The 23,180-nt window shown below is 46.7% G+C and overlaps 2 protein-coding genes across 2 annotated transcripts in view; both read right to left on the minus strand.

The window, feature by feature from the left end:
• Window positions 1-850: 850 nt before the first annotated feature.
• LOC123019754 (vomeronasal type-2 receptor 26-like) lies at window positions 851-10,518 on the minus strand. Its single transcript, XM_044422813.1, has 4 exons — window positions 10,388-10,518; window positions 9,182-9,473; window positions 2,582-2,708; window positions 851-1,761 (listed from the first exon to the last, which is right to left on the minus strand). Exons 1-4 carry the CDS (start codon window positions 10,516-10,518, stop codon window positions 851-853), a joined length of 1,461 nt encoding a protein of 486 aa, XP_044278748.1.
• Window positions 10,519-16,405: 5,887 nt separating this feature from the next.
• LOC123019755 (vomeronasal type-2 receptor 26-like) overlaps window positions 16,406-23,180 on the minus strand; it is a 10,782-nt gene continuing 4,007 nt past the window's right edge. Inside the window, exons 2-3 of the mRNA XM_044422814.1 lie at window positions 17,371-17,951; window positions 16,406-16,462 (exon numbers count right to left, since the gene is read on the minus strand). Coding sequence (XP_044278749.1) covers window positions 16,406-16,462; window positions 17,371-17,951 — 638 coding nt within the window. The remainder of the gene's footprint in view (window positions 16,463-17,370; window positions 17,952-23,180) is intronic.

Below are 23,180 nucleotides of genomic sequence, written 5' to 3' on the forward strand. Positions count from 1 at the left end.
TTCCTTCCTCATCCCTGGACAGGACCACCTATCAACTTATCTGGTGTGTGAACAGTTTACACATCGGTTTACATATCAGGTAGGACTGAGTTGTTGCATAGGCAACCACCCAGCTCAGTTCCAGCACTGCAGAGCACTTGCCCACCTCCCATCAGCCAAAGTGTTATCAGCTGCTGTCCCTGATGGATATTGCATTTTTTTTCATACTTGCTTTAAAGACGGCATCTTTTTTCATTCATATTTTATGAGAGCCTGATGGGTTGCATCATGGTACAGGATATATATAAGAAATGTTGATTACAACTAGCCTCCATCAAGGAAAAATCTACCTGGTTGTTGCAGCAGTTTTTGCACGTGAGAAAAGCTGATTCCAAATGAAAATGCCCCAAAGGATCTTGGCTCCACACTCGTGAGGTTTATGCCCTTTAAGCAGCTGCAACTGATGTCAAAAATGACTTGTCAGCAATGGTTTGCAGTTCCTTTAATAAGCATCTGCGCATCTGCAATGATTTCCAAAGGTTTCTGACTGCAGATATGGGTGTCTGTGAGCATTGAAATTTTATCTCACCACAGTTTGCTTTGAATGGCCAAGTCAGGCACAAAACAAAGGCAATTAATACCCTGGTAAGGTTTATACCTACCCAGCTGGTAAAGATAAAATGGAGAGGAGGACGATGTCAGCTGCCTTAAGAGCTTTGAAAGGAGAAAATGTGGGATATCAATAAATAAACAAGCCTTCCCAGAGATACAGGACCCAGATCTGACATCTATTTCTTTCATTGCCAACATAAGAAGTTGGTCCTATCCAAATGGTGCTGGGGGTGGAATACTTCAGAATCTCATAGATCAATCAGATGGCATCTTTAGTGTCGACTGTGAGATGCTGCTTTGTATTGAGATCAGGCCTCAGGACAATGATGTAGCACTTGGGAAGGAAGATGCAACCCAGTAACCCAGCACTGGAGGCCAGCATGGAGAAGACCTGCACAGCCACTGTGTACTTCCCCTTGGTACTCACATAGGAGGGCACAAAGGACACCCAGACACTGCAGAAAACCAGCATACTGAAGGTGATCAGCTTGGCTTCATTGAAGGCACCAGGAAGATTCCTGGCCAGGAAAGCCACCGTAAAACAGATGGCAGCCAGGAAGCCCATGTATCCGAGGGCTGTGCAAAACATGGCCACAGAACCTTCATTGCATTGCAGAATTATCTCTTCAGGCAAGGATTGCATGTCAGAGTCAGGGAAAGGAGGAGCCATGCCCAGCCAGATAGTGCAGATGACAACCTGCAAACTAGAACAGGTAATTACAATGGAGCATGCAAAACTCTTCCCCAGCCATCTCTTCACTCTGCTGCCTGGCTTGGTGGCCAGGAAGGCCAGCATCACAGTGATTGTCTTGGCCAGCACAGAAGATAGGGCAACTGAGAAGATGATGCTGAAGGAGGTTTGATGGAGCAGGCAAGTCGCTTCGCTTGGCTGCCCAATGAACAGGAAGGAGGACAAAAAGGAAAGTAGGAGGGAAACCAGGAGGGCATAGGAGAGGTCCCGGTTGTTTGCCTTGACTAGTGGAGTCTCTAGGAATTTGATGAAGATTCCTAATACAAACCCAGTGGTCAGAGAAGAGATGAGAGCAAAAAAAGACAGAAGGATACCCAGAGGTTCTTCATAGGAGAGGAAGGTTGTCTCCTTGGGGATGCATCGATCTTGGTCTTTGTTTGGGTGCTGATCTTCTGGGCACCTGGTGCAATGTTCTGCATCTGAAAAGAAGGCAAGGGAGTTCAACATTGCCACCTTCTATGGTACATCTAGAACAGCCTGTGTCCTTTTCATATGTACTGAAGATGGGGATGTGGGAGATGTTGGGGAAGAATCATGTTTGGCCTGCCCGGGAAAGGGGCAAATCTTCTATGAGAGGTGATGTACATTTTGTTTAGAGTGGCTTTCAGGGAGAAGGACAAGGAGACTCATCCCTGAAGGACAGGAGAGAACTCCTGGCAGCCTGAACCAAACACACGAGAGGTAGAGACCAGTTCTCCACAGCAGAGGAAGGATGAATTTGTTCCAACAGAGCCAAGCACAGGAAGCCAAGGTTCAGTTTGGATGCCAGGAAGTACTCCTGACAGTTAGGACCCAACGAGTACGGAATGGGAATCCATGGGAGGTGGTTGAGGTCCCATCAGTGAGGGTTTTCAAGGATGGGCAGTAGATGCACATGGTAGGCATTTCGTGAGAGGAGCCAGCTAGAGCCGGGGGTCAGTCTAGATGGCTAAGGAGACCCCTTCAGACTCACTGTCTTTCTATGTTTCTACAATGTTTCCTGATCTAGGAATGCACTTCTCTCCCTATTCAAGGCTCCACACATGCATCGTTGACCCTCCACCATGCAAGCTGTGGGGCCCCTGGCAGAGGGGCTCCATGTACACCCTGAATGCATGAGCAGCCTTGAATGAGGTCCCTGAAAAGGAGGGGAGAGACTAGCTCACAACAACAGCCAGCAATTCTGCACAGAGCGTTTGGGCGGACTCGCTGCTCTGCTGCAGTCACTAAGGGAACCCCCTTTCCTTGGAGGGCACCCACCTTCCTGAGTGGAGACTGTCCCTTCCGCACATGGAGTGCATGCATAGCAGCAGGGAAGCTTCCCTTCCTGAACTTCCTTGCCATAACCAGGCCGACAGGTCGCCACACACCTGGAAGGAGGCGGCACCTGGCAGTGAAGAGAAGAGCTTCAAGGAAACCATGTTAGGAGCGCACTTCTGTGGATGTGGACCCCAGAGATTGAAATATCCCCACAGGATCTCCCATCCTAGCTACCCTGACGAGTTTTCCCAAATATTTGGCATGCAAACAAGTCAAAATCTATCCTAAAATGTGGCAGGAGTGACCCACAAAGCTTTAGGTATGCAGGCCTCTGCTACCTGTGCTGTCACATGGAATGGAAACATGCAAACTCCCCAGTTCTGGTTCCTTCAAACCCCCTATCCACCTAGACTCCAACTTGTCAAGATGCTGCGCAAATCCATTGGCTTCAATCAGTGTGCGGAGAGACAGGTGCACAGCATGACTGACTTCCCTGTTTACGTGGCTTCAAGAAATGCATCAGTCTCTCTGTAGCATTCCAAAGACACCTTGTCAAGATCTTTCCATTATCACACCAGCAGCTGAGCATGGGTGAGAAATAGCACTGGGGGCAAGAAGGTTCTCTGTGGCATACCACAGGCAATTGACCAGAAGCCAGACATTGGCAAGAACTTGATAATATGTACCTGCAGCAGTTCAGAACACCTCTGCTCTCAGACTTTGACTGGAAGGCCCAGTCTTGCATTGACTTTTCCTCTCCTCCATGCTTAATTGATACTTCATTTGGAGACACCTTTTCATTTTCCCTCTCTATACATCTAAATATTCTACTCTTCATTTTGCTTGCTTTGGGCTCTTCCAAGTCTGTTTCTAGAGATTGAAGACATTTTTCCTCAAAAGTATGGGTTAGATCAAGAGTTTAGCAGCCTCATGTGCATTGAGAAACCAGAAGGAAACCCCAAAACAGGAAGGGTTGGGGAACCAAAAGAGAAGCTTCTTTTGCAAGGCCATCCTGCCTCTCATTATGCAACAAGAAGACCCATCATGCTCAGTTGGACTTACTTCCCTAGAAAAATGTGCTTTGAATGACAATGGATGGCTTGCATGTCAAATCCCACAGATTAATCAATTTTCTAAAAAACCCCCTGAGCGAATCTTAGGACGTAAGTTATTTTCCCCACCGTGTTAAAATGCTTGGGCCACACCATGGCTTCTAGGTTGATGTTGAGCTGTTTTCCTTTGATTGCTCCTCTTGTCCATCTCCCAATGTTCACCATACCAGCAGTATGATTGGGAAACAGCACCCAGTTCACAATATCAAAGTCAGCTTCCAGCCGTCCATGCTCATCCAAATGCAGCCCATCCATGGAAGTGTTGGGGTGCCAAATTTCCCTTAAGAATGCATGGAGCTAGAAGAACAGTGAAGACAACAAGGGAACATGCATGATTTTCTATGTTTTAGCCATGCTTGAACGCATGCAAATGTTCCGCCCCTAGTATGCTGGCAGCCTTTGTGGAAGCATTGTCCCCTACATTGCTTCCCATTCAGGATAGAACATGAGAAGGCAAGACTCCATGGAGAAGACAATTGTGCTGGGGAGACTCAAGGGCAGAAGTTGAAAGGGTCGACCAGATCTGAGATGGACTAAATCCATAAAGGAAGCAAAAGCAAAGGACTTGGAAGAGCTGAAGAGAGTTGCCATGGACAGGACATCTTGGAGGGCTTTAATTCATCGGGTAACATAAGTCAGAGATGACTTACTTGATGAAGCATAAAACCAACAGGTGAAGCTCAATAGCCCATGCTATCCAGACATGAAGCTGTATTGGTTGGGACAGGCAATAGTTCTACCCTAATGAGTTTTGGGGATATTTGTGAAGACAGGGAAGTCCCTTGCAGGTCATGGAGCACAGAAAACGTTTCCTCCCTTTCACATCCTTTGTAGATTCACTTTTACTGCTCTTCAACCCCCTTTCCAGGCCCTGCTTTTCCTGCTCTGTAGATTGTACATTGGTTGAAACTGGCCCCTTGAGCATTCTCTTGCACCCTCAAAAAGCATCGATCAACATATTGCTTTCTTACGGAACTTTGTGAAGGTGTCAATATCCCCCCACCCCCTCACCCAAACATACCCAGTGAAGATTCATTTAAAAAGTTGAGCTGCAGACACCAGCTCTGTTTTATGCCAATCTTCAGCTCTTACTTTCCCAGACCTGCCATATTGCAAGACAGCATGCAGATGCTCAGAAGCCAGAGAAGCCAGAGAAGCCTGCTACCTTCTCCAGGGTTGTCTATTGCAAGCAGCAAATGTGGTTAATAAAGCTTGGAAGATTTGCAATGCACTACATGGTTCCATCTAGGGAGAAATGCCCCTTAGGCATTGCCTTGCTCCCTCAGTGAAAATTGATCACCATATGGCTTTCTTCTGCCATGTTATGAAGGCTTCAACATGTCCACTGTCATGGCCACAACACATGCAGAATTTTCAGGGACACAGAGACACATCTCATCAGCATGCTGAGGACAGTTTTCTCCGGTGCCCATCCTGTCATTTCCAAATATCAGCTACTCATTCAAAAGAATGATTGTGAGCAAGAAAATTCCTTGTGGGACTGAACAGCTGAGGGGTCAAGGGGTCACGCACCAATATCTCCATGTACCTTCTAAAACCAGCTGTGCAGGTTGGAGCAGAATGACCCAAATGCAGGATCCATGACATCCTGAAACTGACATAAATCCTGCAGGATACCAGGGATGAGCACATCCATGTGGAATGATAGAGCAGGCTGCATGAGCTGGCTCAAACTCACCAGCTTTCTCTGTGAGGTCATCATCTGGGGACCAAGTCTCAGAACTAGACCAGGAAAATCAAGAATATGGGAATCCTCCATACTGCTTGCCAATGACCTGGCAAATAGGTTCCGCTCCTATCTCAACGGTCGATTCCAGAAGGTAGTGCTGGGGAACCATGTCTCTACGTCATGGCAGCTATGCCATAGAGTACCACAGGGCTCCATTCTATCCCCTCTGCTATTTAACATCTATATGAAACCGCTGGGAGAGGTCATCAGGAGGTGTGGGCTGCGGAATCATCAATATGCTGATGATACCCAGCTTTACCTCTCGTTCTCCACTAATCCAGGTGAGGCAGTGGCTGTGCTGAACCGGTGCTTGGCCGAGGTAAGGGAATGGATGAGGGCCAATAAACTGAAACTCAACCCAGACAAGACGGAGGTCCTGTTGGTTGGCGGATTGGGTTTCGGAGAGGGTGGATTTGACCTGGTCCTGAATGCTGCAACACTCCCTCTTAGGGATAAGGTCTGCAGCTTAGGAGTACTCCTCGACCCGGAGCTTTCTTTGGAAGCTCAGGTGACAGCAGTGGCGAGGAACGCCTTCCTTCAGCTTTGGCTGATTAATCAGCTGCGCCCCTACCTGGAGTACGACTGCCTGGCGACGGTGACACACGCGCTGGTGACTTCCTGCCTAGACTTCTGTAACGCGCTTTACGTGGGGCTTCCCCTGAAGACAGTCCGAACACTTCAATTGGTGCAAAATAGAGCTGCCAGGTTGCTGACGGGGACGGGGCGTTATGCTCACATGACTCCAGTCCTCCATCAGCTTCACTGGCTTCCCATTGAAGCCCGGGCCCAATTCAAGGTGTTGATTATGACCTACAAAGCCCTAAACGGCTTGGGTCCTGGCTACCTGAACGAGCGCTTACGTCAGTATATGCCCGACCGCCCTTTGAGATCTGCGGGAGAGTCCCTTCTCCGGGAACCCTCCATGAAAGAAATTAGGAGAGTAAGTACCCGGAGGAGGGCTTTCTCTGCGGTGGCGCCCAACCTATGGAATTCACTCCCCAAAGAGGTCCGCCTGGCACCGTCGTTACTGGTTTTTCGGCGCCAGGTAAAGACCTTTTTATTTAAACATCATTTCAATTGTTAAAACATATGATCTGGCCAGGGCAACTTCTTCTTCCTTCTCTTTCTCCTCCTATATTTTTATTTTATACTGATAATTTTAATTTTATATTTGTAAATCAATGTATTTTTTGTATTTTTGTATTTAATGGTAATTTATTATGTACTATTGTATTTCAATGTATTTTATCATGTTGTAAGCCGCCCCGAGGTTTCGGCAAGGGGCGGCATAGAAATGTTAATAATAATAATAATAATAATAATAATAATAATAATAATAATAATAATAAAGCTTCTCAATTATCTGACAAAAAAAGAAGGCAGCGGTGACTAAGTACTAGTTATCAAAACCCATGCTTTCCAGGAGAGTTTTTTTTAAAAAAGGCATATACCTGGAGAAGGAGATGCCAGTGCTTTATGAAAAAATGGGTTTGACTCTCTCTGGAACTGCACACTGAAATCCTTTTGGTATTAGGCACTATGGGAAATCATAAGGAAGACATGGTTTAGAAACTCACAGCGAGTACTTCGTTGAGCTCATCAGGGGAAATCTGTGGAATGGATGAAGCCGGCAGAGGTGACAGACTTCAGAATGGCCTCTCTCTAGCAACAGCATCAAAATGACTACATCAGCAAAGAAGGCAAGAGGATACTGAAAGTACATTTAGGAAACAAGGCAGTGCATTCCTGAGTGGTTCAGAGGAAAGTGCAAATGCTCCCAGGACATTTTTGAATTCATGTCCATGTAGCATTTTAAGGACACAGTGAAGGCAGTAGAGTAGGCTCACTATCCCGTTCTGCATTGCCATGCAATAGGCATGATGAAGCCCTGGACCCCATGTTTGCCTGACTGATTTCCTGAAATACATGTTTACTCAACTGACCATAAATCTTTTGCCATTTGGTGTGAAAGCAGAACAGGGTAGGGGAATACCTGCCAGGGCTCCAAACTCTGCCCCTGAAGTCTGTCCCCTCTCCCAGCCATCAATATCCACTTGGATCGGGATGAAAGTGCAGCATTTAAACCATGGGCTAACATTCGGACACTGTTGTAAGTAAGGAAGCTGTCTTGCGAAAAGACCCTTTCCAGCTCCTCCTGGGGGAGCATCTCCAATATCTCCTTCTGTCTGTAGCTCAACCAATTTCTCATGGAAAAAGCATGCTTTGAATAGAAACAATGGAAAGCATTCTCCCAAAACCATGCAGTAGCATTAGAGAATGGAATGGAATGGTCAAGTTTTGTCTTTTGGGGGCTCTTCATGATGAAGGACAAAGATCCATGGATAGGCTGAAAGTCATCAGGATGTGTCATTAAGTCCACTTTAATGTCTTGCACAGCAGTTGTGATCCAGACCTTTCCTCCAATTTGTTCACTTTTGAGCATCTCTTGCATCATGAAAATTGGAGCACAGCCATAGTGAGAGTCTGCATAGAAAACAGCTGCATTCACTTGTCCCCATGCAACAGTGAGCTCAGTTTGAGACATTCTGAGTACATTTTTTCGTGGTATCCTTTTTGTGAAGGCAATGCAGATTTCATGACTGATCATCAGCGGGATCATGGACCTCACAAATTCTTCTCCATTTTCAGTGTCTGGGGCAAAGATACCAATCCATTTCCAACCAAAACTCCCCGCAAGTCTGACGATGCCCAAGTATTGGGTTTCTTCCTTTGGGGCCATCCTGTAGATGAATGGGACCTGAGTGGAATCTTCCAGAGCAGGGTTAACAAAGCCATAACTGATCTAATGAAGGGAGGAAGAGCCTGGTGAGTTGCACTGCTTTGTCTTTAGGATGATCATCAACATTATATAAACATCTAATCTCTAAGCAAAGGCCCATCACAAGGGAAATTGAATTGGTGGAAGAAGAGAGGGTCAAAATATCTCTAGGATCTTCCTTACTGTACCAGTTCATTGTTTGCTTTCGAAAGAGGGTCCCTTCCCTGCAGAGAGAAAGGAATGCAGCCCAGGAAGGGTCAAGCAAAGTGAAGTGGAGAATAGGAAAGAAGGGGAGCAAACAGAAAAGAACAGGAGGAGAGGAGAGGATGCTATCCCATTTCTAAAACAGTATGTTGGTGAGACTCTTGATGGAGGTCAATCTTGTTGGACAGTTGCCTTGCTTGCCAGAAGAAACAACCCTCTGGAATTTTTTTCATTTTTCCAATGAACAATTTATCCCTCCAAGATCAGGCCAAGTGCTGGTATCCATGTCCTTTTCTAAATACTACCCGGAAGGCATTAGACTGATTTGTACACTTGCAGAATTTTTGAAGCCCACTGACAAGATGCATGTTGAAATTTACATTTCACAACTATTTCTAAGTTGTCAGAAGGATGTTTTGCACATGGTCATACTGTTTTAGGACGTGTTTTCCTTTGCAATATGCTGGTGTTCATTCTGTACGGTTACACTTGTGCCATCGCTACATGCTTTTCACATAATCTACTCTGTATGGGACAACTTGAAATGTTGGCAATCCTTAAATAAGTGTTTTGCTGAATTTCACTATTCCAAGGGCAAGTGTGACTGCTTGTAAAACTTGACTGCTTATATTCCAAAGGACCTTTTCTGAGGTGCAACACTTTCAACAGAGGACATGTTTCCTCAGAGGGCAACTGTGCTTAGGGAACAGGGCTCGGCCAGTGGAGCTGGCTTCTCTTGCATTCCCAGGACATACCTGAGGAATCTTGTAGATGCCTGACATGGCAGAAATGAGAGTGGAGATGTCCAGATCAGTTCCTTCAAGAATGGCGAGCAAGTTCTTCTTCTTCCCGCAATCAAAGTTGGGAAGGTGGCTTTTCCCAGCAGCAGGCAGGCCAAGCATGGCATAGGATGTCGTTCCCCCATCAAAATGGCTCTCATACATGTCGTAGCCCAAGCTGATGTTAGGTAAGAGCCTGGGGTTCTGGTTCATCTCATGGATGGAAAGCAGGAAGGACAACATTTGCCAGTACTTCACACCTAGGAAACTGCAATGCAAGAACTACAGAATCTGGACTTATTCTATGAAGAGGATTCAGAGGGTATTCAGGATCCCTCAAGAGAAGGATTTGATCACACAGCATGAAGTTAATTGATGACATTCACTTTCTGCAGGTGCATTGATTGCTAGGGATGTGCAAGGAATCTGCGTTGTGCAGAAAATTCCCTCCCTTTGCCTTCCCAGGCACAAGTCCGCTTGGCATCACCCAGAGTCTGAGTTCCTGGTGAGCAGGCACAGCATTTGCAGGACGTTCCACAGGGATCAAGCCACACATGGTGCACAAGCAGTGCCAACTTTTCATGCCCACCACTGCCACATGAAGCAGTGAGTGGAGAAGAACCTCAGTTCTGGGAATGGCAGCTTGCAGGCCACTTGATGTGCCCATTTTGGCACCCTGCACATGCTCCTGATGGGGAAGGTTCCATTTCCACTACTTCATCTTGGCTCAGCTCGCTTTGCTGGAATGGGCAGAGCACCAGAGGAAGGCTGTGGAAACTAGAGGGACTGATTATGAACAGGTTCATCCCATCCCTAGTCATGTCAGCAATTTGAAGGATTTAGCAGGACACATTCCTGGAGGAGATGGCCAGAGGTGATTGCTCTGTGTTGCCAATTTTATCAAAGGCTAGTCTTGGGATGAACTGTTCCAGAAACCGTCCCTCCAAATTTTTGCATGCTTTCTCTTGTGCTTGGCCTCGCCTTCCAAAGTTTGCCAAACCAAGAAAGAGTCCATGAATGCCTGGGAAACCCCAGTTGCACAAATTTCCACTCTAGTTGCCTCCGCAAAGTATGGGGAGGAAATTCCTAGTGGGTGACTGGGGGTCCAGAATGATGGTCTCTCTCCAGGAGATTGAGAGCATCAGAGGGCAGGGTGCGAAGTATTAAATCATCGTGACTCACCTCTCAACCCGGTTGAGGGGGGACACATAGAAGTCATAGGGTTGTCGATACTCAAAATATTGTGAGGAAACAAGCCCACTGATAAGGTAGTCTCCTGGCAGATAATAGTTGAATGCTCCTTCCGTATGCATATTCGTGCTACACTTTCCCTCCTGCAGTCTGGAAACAACATGGTGTGGCAGTAAGAGTAGCAGGAGCACCCATGTCAGGATGTGTCTTGTCATTATCCACTTGTTCTGAGTGGCTGCTCTGCTCACCTCCATGTCCTGTTCATTAAGGCAGCCAGAACAGTCTGACATTGCGGTCCTCACAGAAGCCAGGCAGGAGTCCTGAAGCAAAGAATTTTCCCACAAGTGCATTCAACATGCCTCTCTACCTGTCCCAAATCTTACCCCAAGCTCTCAGTAGTGGGACAGTTTTTTTCCACACCGTGCTTCTAATGTACAGGTCAAGCAGTTTCCTGTGATTGCTCTTCATGCTGAGGTTTTGTTTATTATGCTGAAAGGCAATCACAAGCATGTAACTTGGGCTTTGGCAGGGCTCAAGGGAATTCACCATGATTTGGATCATCCTCTGTGCAATGGGATGCAATAGAGGCCCCAGAGCAAAGCAGCACATAAGGAGAAAAACATGTTTGTAAGCACTTTTTGCTATGGCTTCATCTTTGGGAATGGGGAGGAAAAAGGGAGCTTGCCCTGTCCCCTCCTGGAGACTCTCCAGCCAACGGGTCTGGGTAAGAAACATCTTTGTTCATCAAAGAAAGCGGAAGGGACATGTGTCCCTCCAGAGATTTCTTCACTGATGAGATTGGTAGACCAAACTGGTGTTCTCAGGATGGTGTACATGATCATTCTCCACCTTCTTCCTACACACAATCAGCCATGCATTGTGTGTTACATAGAAACATGCAAACAAAGGGAGTCAGAAGGGATCTCCTGGCCATCTCCTTGGTTATTGTGGAAGGAACAGGTTTGGGATGGACCTGGGTGGAAATTATCCCTGTAGCATTCACAGGGTTCTTCCTTTGCCAGCCAAGGCTTGCCAAATGGGCCAAGCCAAGAGGAAGTCCACAAACAGAAGAAAGTTTGTGGAACTGGCAAGTTTTCTACATGTCAGTTGGGGCAGGTGGCACGGAAGAAGGAAGGTGCTTGGGCAGTGGTCCCACAAGGTGCCATTCTAAGCATGCCCCTGCGGATAGTCTTGGTTGTGTGCAGCACTGCTGCTGCAGGAGGTGAAGTAGAGGCCCCTTTCTTGGACAGCAGCTGTTGGGGCTCTATTCCTGGAGGGCACCCCGTGAAAGCTTTCTAGATCTACCATATAAAACCAATATAAAATATAGTACCAGTTGGAAAATAAAATAACAGATTTAAAGCAAACAAAAGCTGACAAAAAATCTTCAGCTAGCACTGAGGAGATCACAAGGAAGACAGCAAGGTGAACCTCCCTAGAGAAGGCATTGCAGCACCTGGGGGGCCACTCCTAAAATGACCTTCCTCTTTGGATGCACCTGATTCACTTTATTTGCTGTAGGGCACTGGACGAAGGGCTTGTATGACTGTCCTGATGGCCTTGTTGTTGTTAGTTGTGAAGTCACGTCCGATCCATCCCGACATCATGGATAACATTCCTTCAGGCCTGTCTATACTCCACCATCCCCCAGAGTCCACTGAAGCTCACACGAACTGCTTCACTGACTCCATCTATCTACCTCATTCTCTGCCGTCCCCTTCTTCTTTTGCCATCAATTGTTCCCAACATTAGGGTCTTCTCCAGGAGAAGGAAGTCATAGAAGGTCCTTCCTACTCCTTAGGTGGCCAAAGTATTTGAGTTTCACCTTCAGTATCTGGCCTTCTAAAGAGCAGTCAGGGTTGATCTCCTCTAGGACTGACTGGTTTGATCTCTTTGCAGTCCAAAGGACTCACAGGAGTCTCCTCCAGCACCACAATTCAAAGGCCTCAATCCTTTGGTGCTCAGTCTTCCTTATGGTCCAGCTTTCACAGACATACATTACACCTGGGAAAATCATAGCCTTGACTATACACACTTTTGTTGGTAGGGTGATCTCTATACCTGGTGTACGTATATGGGAGAACCAGTCCTTTGGGTAACCTGGCACCCCATTCTTCCACACTTTGGCTATCATTTATCCAGGAGAACAAAGGCACCACTTAGAGCCATGGTGGGTTCACATGCAATGACAAGTCACAGTCATCCCTGTTGTGGTTTTTCAACAGGAGTCATTGGGTTTTAGAAAGCATCATTGAAAAAAAGTCTTTTCTATGATATCTATGCTTCATCATGGTTTCTCTGATCATCTGAACCTGTTGGTGTGACTTCCATGGTCCTGCTATGCCTCTATCACACAGGCCCCTGGAAAGAGCAGCAACTGATTCAGGAGCTGCCCCATCTATACACCCACCCACCCATTTTTCATAAGACACAAATTTTTTATTCTCAGGTCATCTTGGGTCTGGTTGTGCTGCAGATCTTCTGGGCACTAGGTGCAATGTCTGCATCTGAAAAGGAGAGTCACTCCAGCATCACACCTCCAAGACAGAAATATTCTCTGACATTTGGAGCAAGGATGAACATGTGTGAGAGATCTGGAACAAATAAAAAGGGGTTGTGCAGGGAGATTGAAAAATGCTCCACTTGAGTGAAGGACTTCTGGATTAGATGCTTTCCCAGATTTCCATCCACCATGGGGAATCGTGCTAGGCAGTCTGGAAAGCTGCCTTCAGGCAACCTTACACAAGGCTATCAACCAGAGTGGAATACTCATGATGGGGCTTGATGCCCAGGTGGGTAGATTAGGCTTTAAGTCAGTTCACTCCATTGTTCAATATGGAGCAGAAGCTGGATTGAATGAAGGAGTATTCATGGGGTCTCAGCATAGTGATCCAACATCCAACTTCCACTCCTAGAAACTGCTGTTGAACAGGGGGCAGTATCACCTGGAATGGAATCATGGGCCTCTGCAAAGAAGACCAGAATCCAGAGAGAGATTCCTTGCATAGCCCCAGTTCCTTGCACACCTCCTGCCTGCTCTTGGGACTGCTGTGGAGAGTATCCTGCACAAGAAGAGAGACAGACTGGTGGTAGCCCTGGACTGCCTCCCTTCCCCCATGAGCTTCCTTCTCTCCATTGGACTCTTAGCAGAAGACTCACTACCACTTTGGGAAGAGGAAAATACAGGGAAACCAGGAGAATATTTGCTGCCTTTGCAAAGTCCTGTGGGGTGACTTGACCTGCCTTCCTTTTCCTTCTGAATAGGCTCCCCTGTATTTTCTCTGTGTTATGAGTCCCTCTGAAGGTAAGGAAGGGGCACCTTCTCCCTGGGAACATGTGCTACCCCCTGAGAATGACCTGGAACAGCCTTTTGAGATGAATTCTTCCTTGAAATGACTTCAGCATCGCAGACATGGCCTAAACCCAGCAGCACTTGCTTTGCACCAAGCACTGCTTCCAGTACTTCAGGTTCAACTGCCATGTCTAGATGTAATTATCCTTGGATTTTAATAAACTGGAGTGTGGCACCACCTGGCAGGAACTCAAGGAGCATCAAGGAAAAGGTATTTAGTGTTCCCGTGGAAAGGAACCGTTAAGATAGGGATGCCCTGAAGGACCCAGTCCTTGCTTCAGGGAAGCCCTTTTCAAGTGCCATGTCATGGCAGAGATCCCCTCTGCTCTGGGGGATTCTTTCCACCAGGCACGACTGCATCAGAATCAAGACGTGTGTGTGAAAGAACCTGGAAAGCAATCTTAGAACAAGCAACGTTACGCAAAATGGCAACAAAAGAGCAGCCATGGAGCTGATTACTGACAGTTCCAGGCAAGCCTTGCAGGTGGACCTGTGGCCTTTGCCAAAGCAGATGAGGTGATCCATACAGGTCTAGGATCTCTGGGATACAAGCAGCCAAGCTCTCAGGGAGTGAGTCACCACCGCGAGTGAACAGGGCCCCGTGCAGATATCCCTGTAGCCTCTTTGTGGTCTGAGCCATTCTGCAGAATGTGTGGCATCCATGCGCAGACTTCCTACTGAATGAAAACATGCAGTTCCCATCTTGGACTGAACTTCAGTTTCTCAGAGAGGACACTGCCCTGCTCATCTTGGGTGAGGGAAGACTCTTTCCATTCTCTCATATGTCGGTTTCCAGTTAAAGGAATTCAGATTTAAAGTTGTTGCATAAAACCACTGCTGGGCTGTGGCAACCACACAGGCTTGCTTGTTGTGTAGTGTGAGCCCAGCCACTGTGTTGTGCTACAGAGTTGAGGAAACACAGGGTGAGAGGGAAGCTCACAAAACACGGGGATGACTTTCCTTCTTTCAGTACTGGCTCCCAGAACAGAGTACTCAGCTTCCCTGGACCAGGCAGGCAAAGCATCACTGAACTTTGCAGCAATTGCCCTGCACTGCTCTGCTTTGGCCAGGAAAAGATGTGGCATCACTACCTTTGCTGACATTGCAGTTTCAGGTTTCTTCCAACAGGTCTCACTGAGCCCTGTGCAGAAATCCCTGGTACCACTTTGTGGTCTGAACCATTCTGCAGAAACCAGGGCATCCATGTGCAGTCTTCCTATGGCAGAAACATGTAGTTCCTATCTTGGGCTGAGGTCATTCCTGCCTCATCTCGGGTGGGGGCAGACACTTTCCCTTCTCTCAGTGCCTTATTGCAATTCCAGGAATTCAGATTTGAGGATGCTGCACAAAGCCACTGCTGGGAGAGGAAGTATGTGATCTCCCAAGGGGGCAGAATCCCAGTCAGCATGAGGCATGATGGACATGAGGCCTGCCATGGTTAATTGGGGGCGCAGGACACATTGACCCATTTCCTGATGCAGCAGCCATAAATCAATGTTATCATGCTTTGGGATCATCATGCCATGGGAATATTTTCTGTGTTTCCAACTTTCCTGGAGATACAGAATTAGGAAACAATGAACCAACTCCCACCTTCGCTTGGGCACTGGATTGGATGGGGAGGGGGTCACCAATGCACTGGGGGGCAAACCACAGTTTCTGATCTGAAGTAAATGGGTGGAAGCCTCCCCACAGCAGAGCCCTCCTCCCTCCATGCTCCCCCGAGGATCATCCCAGGCCCACAGGGGAAAGGTAGCAGTCTTTCCACCACCCATAGCTGGACTTCCGCAGCCTCCATGAACATGTTTTTTGTGCAGCATGGGATGCTGCTCTTAACAATCCTGAGCAGAAATGCAACTCTGGGAAATCCATAGAGGTTTGGTGAGAAGTGGCAGGAATCACTGTGATTGCCATAATTGTGGGAGCAGAAGCCTCATCCCTACAACTTCCTGGGCTCAGTGCAGTTCCAGGAGCAGTGAAGGGAGTGGAAAGTCTCTGCAAAGCTGCTGGAATCACCCTGGATTATGTGGGAGGACAGAAAAGCACAGCACCAGGCAGCTTGATCAGGCCTTTACATAGGCCCCACACTAGCCATTGTGGCCACGTTTCTCCATTAGGTTGTTGGAGTGTCCTTTTCCCAAGTCAGAATCAGGCCTCCTAGCCCTATCACTGTCTGCTATGATAAGAAACATCTTCCGAAAAGCTCAGGCTGGGTAACACTGTTGAAGAAGTTTCCCTATTTGGACAAGGCATCAAATGTGAACTCAGTAAATTCAATAAGGACCACACTTTGAATGGCCCCCACCCAAGAGTGAACTTGGGACTGTCCCATATCATGAGATAGGACAACTGCACAGGTTAATTTGTTTGGTCCAGGCAATCAGTTGTCACCACACAGATTAATGCATAATGACACATGATCAAGTTTGTAAATTTCAACATGGAAATTGAAATGCCAAGTTCAGTGTCGAGCTGCCTTCAGATCCAGGTGATACTCTGTGGAATGACCATGAGTCAGCTCTCATCCACACTACTCAGGCCAGGAGGGACCAGCTAAGGAACCTCATTCTTCCACCACAGAGAAGGCTTGGGCCAGCAAGGTCACATGCCAACCCATCCAGGAGGAGATTTGTGATGAGGACAGTCCTCCATTTCCTTCAGGGAACAGGCCATGTGATGTAAAAGTCCTTGGTCACCAACATCTGCTGGGAAGCCTTGTGCAAAGAGGGAAGAGGGAGCCAGGGAGCAGCTTCCATGCTGAAGGAGAGAAATTGTATTTCTCCCAGGGATTTGAAAAAGAGAGGGACTCACTCTGGACACACAACATCTCGACATTCAAGCTTTACGCACAAGTTCTGAAAGCAAGCTCTACTGCTTGGCTTCTTTGGGAAGACTCAGGTTCGAATCCTCACAAACCCCCAAAGGAGAATTTTCACTGGTCTGAGACATTGCAAGTTTGTTATTTTGACGATAAAAAGTAGAGGAGCATGACCTTGTGAGCTGCTTTGGCCACCATGCCAAAAGAGGAAGAGTGGGAAATGAATGTAGGAATAACAGGAGCCAGTTGACAAAAGAGATGCAGCTGTGTTGCCTGAATTATTATATTTATTCTTTATTGCAGCAACCCAATGTCCAAAACTCTCTGGATAGTTCACAACAGTTACAAGGATGAAAATATTGCAAGCTAAAAAAATGTAAAACTTTCAAAACCTTAGTGCTCCAATTAAAAGCCACAGGAGAATCCAGCAAATGTAATGATCTAAAACTACTGTCACATGTTAAAAGCAGCTAATGCTGAGAAGACAAATCTTGTCTTCACAGGGAACCAGAGGTCACAAATTAGGAAGCCAGGTGAGCTTCTATGGGAGGTGCATTATATCCACTGGGGGTACTACTGAAAAGACAATCCTGTTAGCAAACATCCAGAGTTCCAGTTCAAGGCTCAGATGATATCTTTTCTTTTGATCATGAGATGTTCCTTCATATTCAGCTCAGGCCTCAGGACAATGATGTAGCACTTGGGAAGAAAGATGCAGCACAGCAGCCCAGCACTGGAGGCCAAGATGGAGAAAACTTGGACGGCCACCATGTACTTCCCCTTGGTGCTGAGGTAGGAGGGTACAAAAGACACCCAGACACTACAGAAGACCAGCATGCTGAACGTGATCAGCTTGGCTTCATTGAAGGCCCCTGGCAGGTTCCTGGCCAGAAAAGCCACCATGAAACAGATGGCAGCCAGGAAGCCCATGTAACTGAGGGCAGTGTAGAACATTGTGAGAGACCCTTCATTGCAATTCAGGATGATGTGTCCAGGCTGGGAGTGCATGTCAGAGTCAGGGAAAGGTGGAGAGAAGCCCAACCAGATGGAGCAGATGACAACCTGGACACTGGAACATGACATGACAATGGACCCTGCAAGGCTCTTCCCCAACCACTTTCTCACCTTGTTCCCCGGCTTAGTGGCCAGGAAGGCCAGCACCACAATGATGGTTTTGGCCAACACACTCGAGGTGGCAACTGAGAAGATGATGCTGAAGGCTGTTTGTCGAAACAGGCAAGTCACTTTGCTCGGCTGGCCGATGAATAGGAAGGAAGACAAGAAGGAAAGCAGGAGGGAGATGAGGAGAATGTAGGAGAGGTTCCTGTTGTTGGCTTTGACAATTGGAGTTTCTCGGAATTTGATGAAAATTCCCAATGTAACGCCTGAGCTCAAAAGCCAAATTAGAGCATTGGAGGCCAGGACAATCCCCAAAATTTCCTCATAGGAGAGAAAGGTAATTCTCTTGGGGACACAGCGATCTCAGTCCTTGCTTGGCTGCTGATCTTCAGGACACCTGCTGCACTGCTCTGCATCTGGAAAGAAGGGAAGCCCCTTCAGCATTTCCACCTTGAATGATTCATCTGGAACATCATCTACTGCATTTGGTAAAGAAGAGGGTGTGGGAATACATCAGGAGATAATGTTTGTGGTCTGACAGGAAGAGAGGCCAATGTCCCCAGGGAGGGGCTCACCTTTGCTTCCCTGGCTCTGTCTATGGCATCACCATCACACATGCCATCCAGTATGAGGAGATTTCAGTCCAACTTGGAGGACAGGATGGAGCTTCTGACAGTCAGAACTAAACTCAATACGAGCTCAATGAATGAACTATGCATGATGGCCATACCTAGGTAGACAGAAAGACAGACAGACAGACTGTTGTGACTGACGCCCTGACAGAGGCAGCACCTCAAGTGGAAAGACCAAACACCCAAAGAGAGAATCAGACATCAGAACAGGAGGATTTATACCTGAGTCCCTGTGGCCAAATGTCCCTTCCACAACCTGACTTGGGAATAGCTGAACAGATAGCCATTCCTCATCCTGACCATTTACCACTTGGGCAAACATCCAAGCCTCTGTCCGACCACGAGGGCCCCGAGGGAAAAGGCACTAAAAGGTCTGCTCATGAAGAGCATGGGCAGACTGCCCCCCTTCCTCCTGACGTTAAATCTCCTGAACATGACACAGAAGACAAAGGAGGCGTGATAAATTTGTCCCACGTGACTCTTAGACGTTCCATGTGCCAATTGGAGCAGAAGAAAGCTTTGTCCCACCTCAGAGGGGAAAGGTGGGACGAGGAAAGCTAGTCCCATGTGGGTTCCTTGAGGAATGTCACTAAGGAATTAGCAACTGCCTTGTAAAGACCATTGCAGTAGAGCTTATCTGTAGCGCTGTAAATCTTGTAGATAAGTAGCAATAAAAGACTTTAGCTTTATTGTCTGTGAAAGTGTGGGTCTTTTATGCTGTGAGCTGCCACTCACAACACAGACAGACAGACAATGCTGAACTATGCTAAGTCAACATAGTTTTGTGAGTAGTTCTGGCTTTTTCTTTTTTCTTTTCCCCTTTGCATCTCCACAAGAAGTGGTTGTGTGAATGAAGTTCCAGTGATAGGTATTGGTCTTCTTCTTCTTTTAAAATTTCAGTTTACTTTTTTTCCCTGTAGAATGCACGGGAAAGTAGCCATCCTACACCAGGTCCTAAGAAGAGTCAGAATCTGGCAGGATGGCTGGAGGGGCTGCGTGAACAACCATGTTTCAGGGGCAGGATGGAATGCGCATGGTTGGAACCCTGCTTGGGTACTGTCCTGACTTCACATGCTACCCTCTAAAAATGTTCATGAGTTAATTCCTAAGAAGGACGTCATCACAATTGAGAGGATGCAAAGAGCAGGAGCTTCAACACTGTTAAAATGGGGGAGGAGATGCAGATAGCTTTCCCAGCCATTGGAAATAAATTTATTTATTTATTTATTTAGAAAATTTCTGTGCCACCCCATTTGCCGAAGCCTCGGGGCAGCTCACAAATAAATCAATTAAAATATTATACATTAACAATATAAAACAAGTTAACAATATAAAATAAGTCACCCTGGCCAAAGAGTAAAATAAATAAATACTATTAACAGTTAAAATGACGTTTGAAGAAAAAGGTCTTCGCCTGGCACCGAAAAACAAATAACGACGGCGCCAGGCAGACCTCTCTGGGGAGCGCATTCCATAGATTGGGTGCCACTGCAGAAAAAGCCCTCCTCCGAGTACTTACCCTCCTAATTTCCTTCACTGAGGGTTCCCAGAGAAGGGCCTCTGTTAAGGAAATCCCTCTTGGTAAGGCATGAGTTGTCCTGGGTAGGGTGTTCCACTGACAGGGGGTCACACCTGAAAAGTCTCTCTGCTTGCTCACTAAATACCTTTCAGGTGAAGGCTCATTTGGAAATGAGATAGCAACTACTCATACAGAGTATGGGCAGACAGCAATTTGCCCTACGTTCGAAGGGAAAAGTGTTTCCTCTGTGGAGACCCACCTTCCTGAGTGGAGATGGTCCCTTCCACACATGGGGCACAAGTGCAGCAGCAGGGCAGCTTCCCCTCCTGAGTCTGCTTGGCATAACTGGGGTGACAGCTCTCCACACACCTTGAATGAGGTGCCACCTGGCAGTGAGGAGAAGGAGCAGTGTATGGAGTCAATTTCTTGGAAGTGAATCATAGGGTCTGAACATTCTGAGTGGGATCTTTAGTCCCATTGACAACCAGTCTCATTTTGAAATGATTTTTGATTATGTACTACACTAAACCAGTTTCATGAAATCAGTAGTTTGAGCACTACAATATTTCCTTTTGATGTGGATGTACAGTATTGTAAAATCGGGAACTGAATCAGCTCAACAGCTCTCCTGCAAGAAGGGGACCAACATGCAGAAAGCTTTCTAACAGCACCCATGAAACATGCTGCTGCTGATGGAAAGCAAGAAAGGCCATCGTTCATCTTCAGTAATTAGGGTGAGCTCCCTCAGAGCTGAGGGGCCATAGCTGGGAAGGGCTCTTCCTGCTCCCTGTCATTTTCTGTGTTCTGTTGTTGTCGTTGTCATCATCATCATCGTCATGTTCATCATCATCATCATCATCATCATCATCATCACCATCATCATCATCATCATCAAGACTAAGAATCTAAATGAAGCATTACCATTTAAATTAATTATGTAGCTGTTCAGCCTTTTCCCTTTAAAGGATATTGTTCTTTGTGCCAGCCTTTCTGCTACTTGCCGAGGAATATCATGTACCCACTCCTCAAGGCTGAACATGCCCAGGTCTCTCAGTCTCTCTTCACAGGGCAGTATTTCCAAACTCTGGATCAGTTTTGTTGCTCTCCTATGCACCCTTCCTAAATTTTCTGCATGTTTAAAAAATGTTGGTGTCCAGAACTGGGCACAGTATTCCAGATGTGGTCTGACTAGTGAGGAGTATAGTGGAACTGCAACTTCTTGAGATCTTCAAGTAATACATGTATTAATGAATCTCAACATAGCATTTGCCCTTTTGGTGGTTGCATCATATTGTTGGCTCATATTTAGCAAGTAATATACAATTACTCCAAGGTCTTTTTCTTTTTCAGTTCTGTTGAGCCACATATTCTGCATCATGTATTGATGCATTTGGTTTTTTCCACAGAGTTTCCTCATTTCCCATTTCCTCAGGGTTCCCTTCTTTCATGGCTTGCTGATGCTCTTCTTGCTTCCAGACTACACTTGGCTGTTACAGCTGCTCTACTCAGGAACTCATTGTATTCTTTTATTATCATGATGGTTAACAGGCACTGCTCCAGTGCTCCAAACATACAGTACATGGGATTTCTATAGACATGAAGGCCACGCTGTCATTCAAGCATTCGGAAGAACTGACCACAGCTCCCCGAGATGTGGACTCTTGCTCCATTCCCCAGAAGTCACTTGGGCCTCTGCTGCCTGTGGGGCATCCAGAAGCACTTCCTCTTCTTTGTGATCACTCAGGCTCCCCCATTCTTGTGTTTCCAAATTAGCAAGCCATGCAGTATGGGAGTTGTCAACAATCAGAACCACTTTGTGGACCTTATTCAGTGTACCCAGACACAGCTTCAGAAGATTCCTCTTTTCCCTCAATTCCACAATCTGAGCAGAAATGGAGATCCCTTTCTCAGCATTCCAGGGACACCTTGTTCTAAATCTCCCAGTGAGGACCACAGCAGGTCAGTGCATATGGTGAGTGTCTGTGGAGGCAAAAAACAGCTCTGTAGCATCCACAATAATATGGGCAGTTAGTCAGAAGTTGGAGAAAGCTTGGCAACATAGGACAAAAACAGTGGAGAATAGCTCTGTCTTGGATATTTGGGAAATTCTGTTGGAGACATCACCATTCCATTGGCCTTTCACCTCTTCCTTGCTAATCTCATGACTTCATTCTGATGAACTTTCCCCGTTTCATGGAAATGTGCTCAGCTACCTGACAGTGTGAATTAGACCAGGAGTTTCACTGAAAGGCTTTCATCAGGCCACCTCCTGTGCATCGAGAATCCAGAACACCAAACCCTGAACAAGAAGGCTTGAAGACTGGAGTCCAACCTGGCCTCTGCTGCAGTGAGCAGGTTCCCTTGGCAAAGTGCTCCTACATGTGTGCTTACAATGGATGTCTTATATGTACTATTGCACAAATTGTTGCTATGATCCACATGCAAATAATAGGACAGAAATTATATCCCCCACCTTGTTAAAACGAGTGGGCCACACAATGTCACCTGGGTTGATGCTGAGCTTTCTCCCTGGAAATTCCCCTCTCATCCAACTCCCGATGGTCACAATTCCAGGGGTACCATTGGAAAACAGGACCCAATTTACAATATCATAGTTGGCTTCCAGCCAACCATGCTTGTCCAAATGCTTCCCATGCATAGAAATGTTAGAATGCCAGATTCCTCTTAAGAAAGTGTGGAACTAGTATGGTAGAGAAAACAATGTGTTAACTTCATTCGTTCGTGTTGTGTCCCGCGGTTTTACTGATGAGACCAGAGACCAGTTGGAATTTTTGAGAGGAGTTTATTACCTGCAGGGACCACCACTCGTTAGAGTGTGGTCTCGAGCAGAAGGAAAGCAGAGTTTTTATACTCTTTTACAACTATGCAGGTGCTTGAATAACAGCGAACAGTAGGAGAAACCCGCTGAGCCACATTTGCACATTTTTCATGCTAAAGCAAGTGAGGGTACGAGGGCGTAACATCTGCGGTTATGATGGAGCGTAGCCTGCTTTGTTGTCAGCCTTGCGTAGCATGCACATTCGTTGGGGTTCTTGTTCTCACGCGAACAGGACACGCTGATCATGCTTTTTACCCGTGACGAGCCATGCCCTGGCTGCATGTTTGATTAAGAGGGGGGGTTACAACAGTTCGTTCGTTCATTCGTTCATTCATTCGTTTTGTTTGCAACTCCATAGCCCTAGGGCTGTCTTGCACTGAAGGATGCCGTGTACTGAAGACAAGGTGCAGCCCATCTGCAGTCAGATTTCACAGTACATTATTGATCTCCTTCTTTAATCCCTTAGCATTTTGCAGCTGAGCAAAATCAGCAATGTCACATAGAG

The sequence above is a fragment of the Varanus komodoensis genome, unplaced genomic scaffold, assembly GCF_004798865.1.
Source record: "Varanus komodoensis strain SLA01 unplaced genomic scaffold, ASM479886v1 scaffold136, whole genome shotgun sequence".
Lineage (NCBI taxonomy): Eukaryota > Metazoa > Chordata > Lepidosauria > Squamata > Varanidae > Varanus > Varanus komodoensis.

What these genes read in the sequence shown, in the direction of transcription:
- LOC123019754 (XM_044422813.1), bottom strand. Translation starts at nt 10,518, where the DNA reads ATGCATACGGAAGGAGCATTCAACTATTATCTGCCAGGAGACTACCTT. An exon ending in CCCCTCAACCGGGTTGAGAG is followed by an intron (nt 9,474 to 10,387) that starts GTGAGTCACGAT and finishes CTTGCATTGCAG; the next exon opens with TTTCCTAGGTGTGAAGTACT. An exon ending in GCATCTACAAGATTCCTCAG is followed by an intron (nt 2,709 to 9,181) that starts GTATGTCCTGGG and finishes CTTCACTGCCAG; the next exon opens with GTGCCGCCTCCTTCCAGGTG.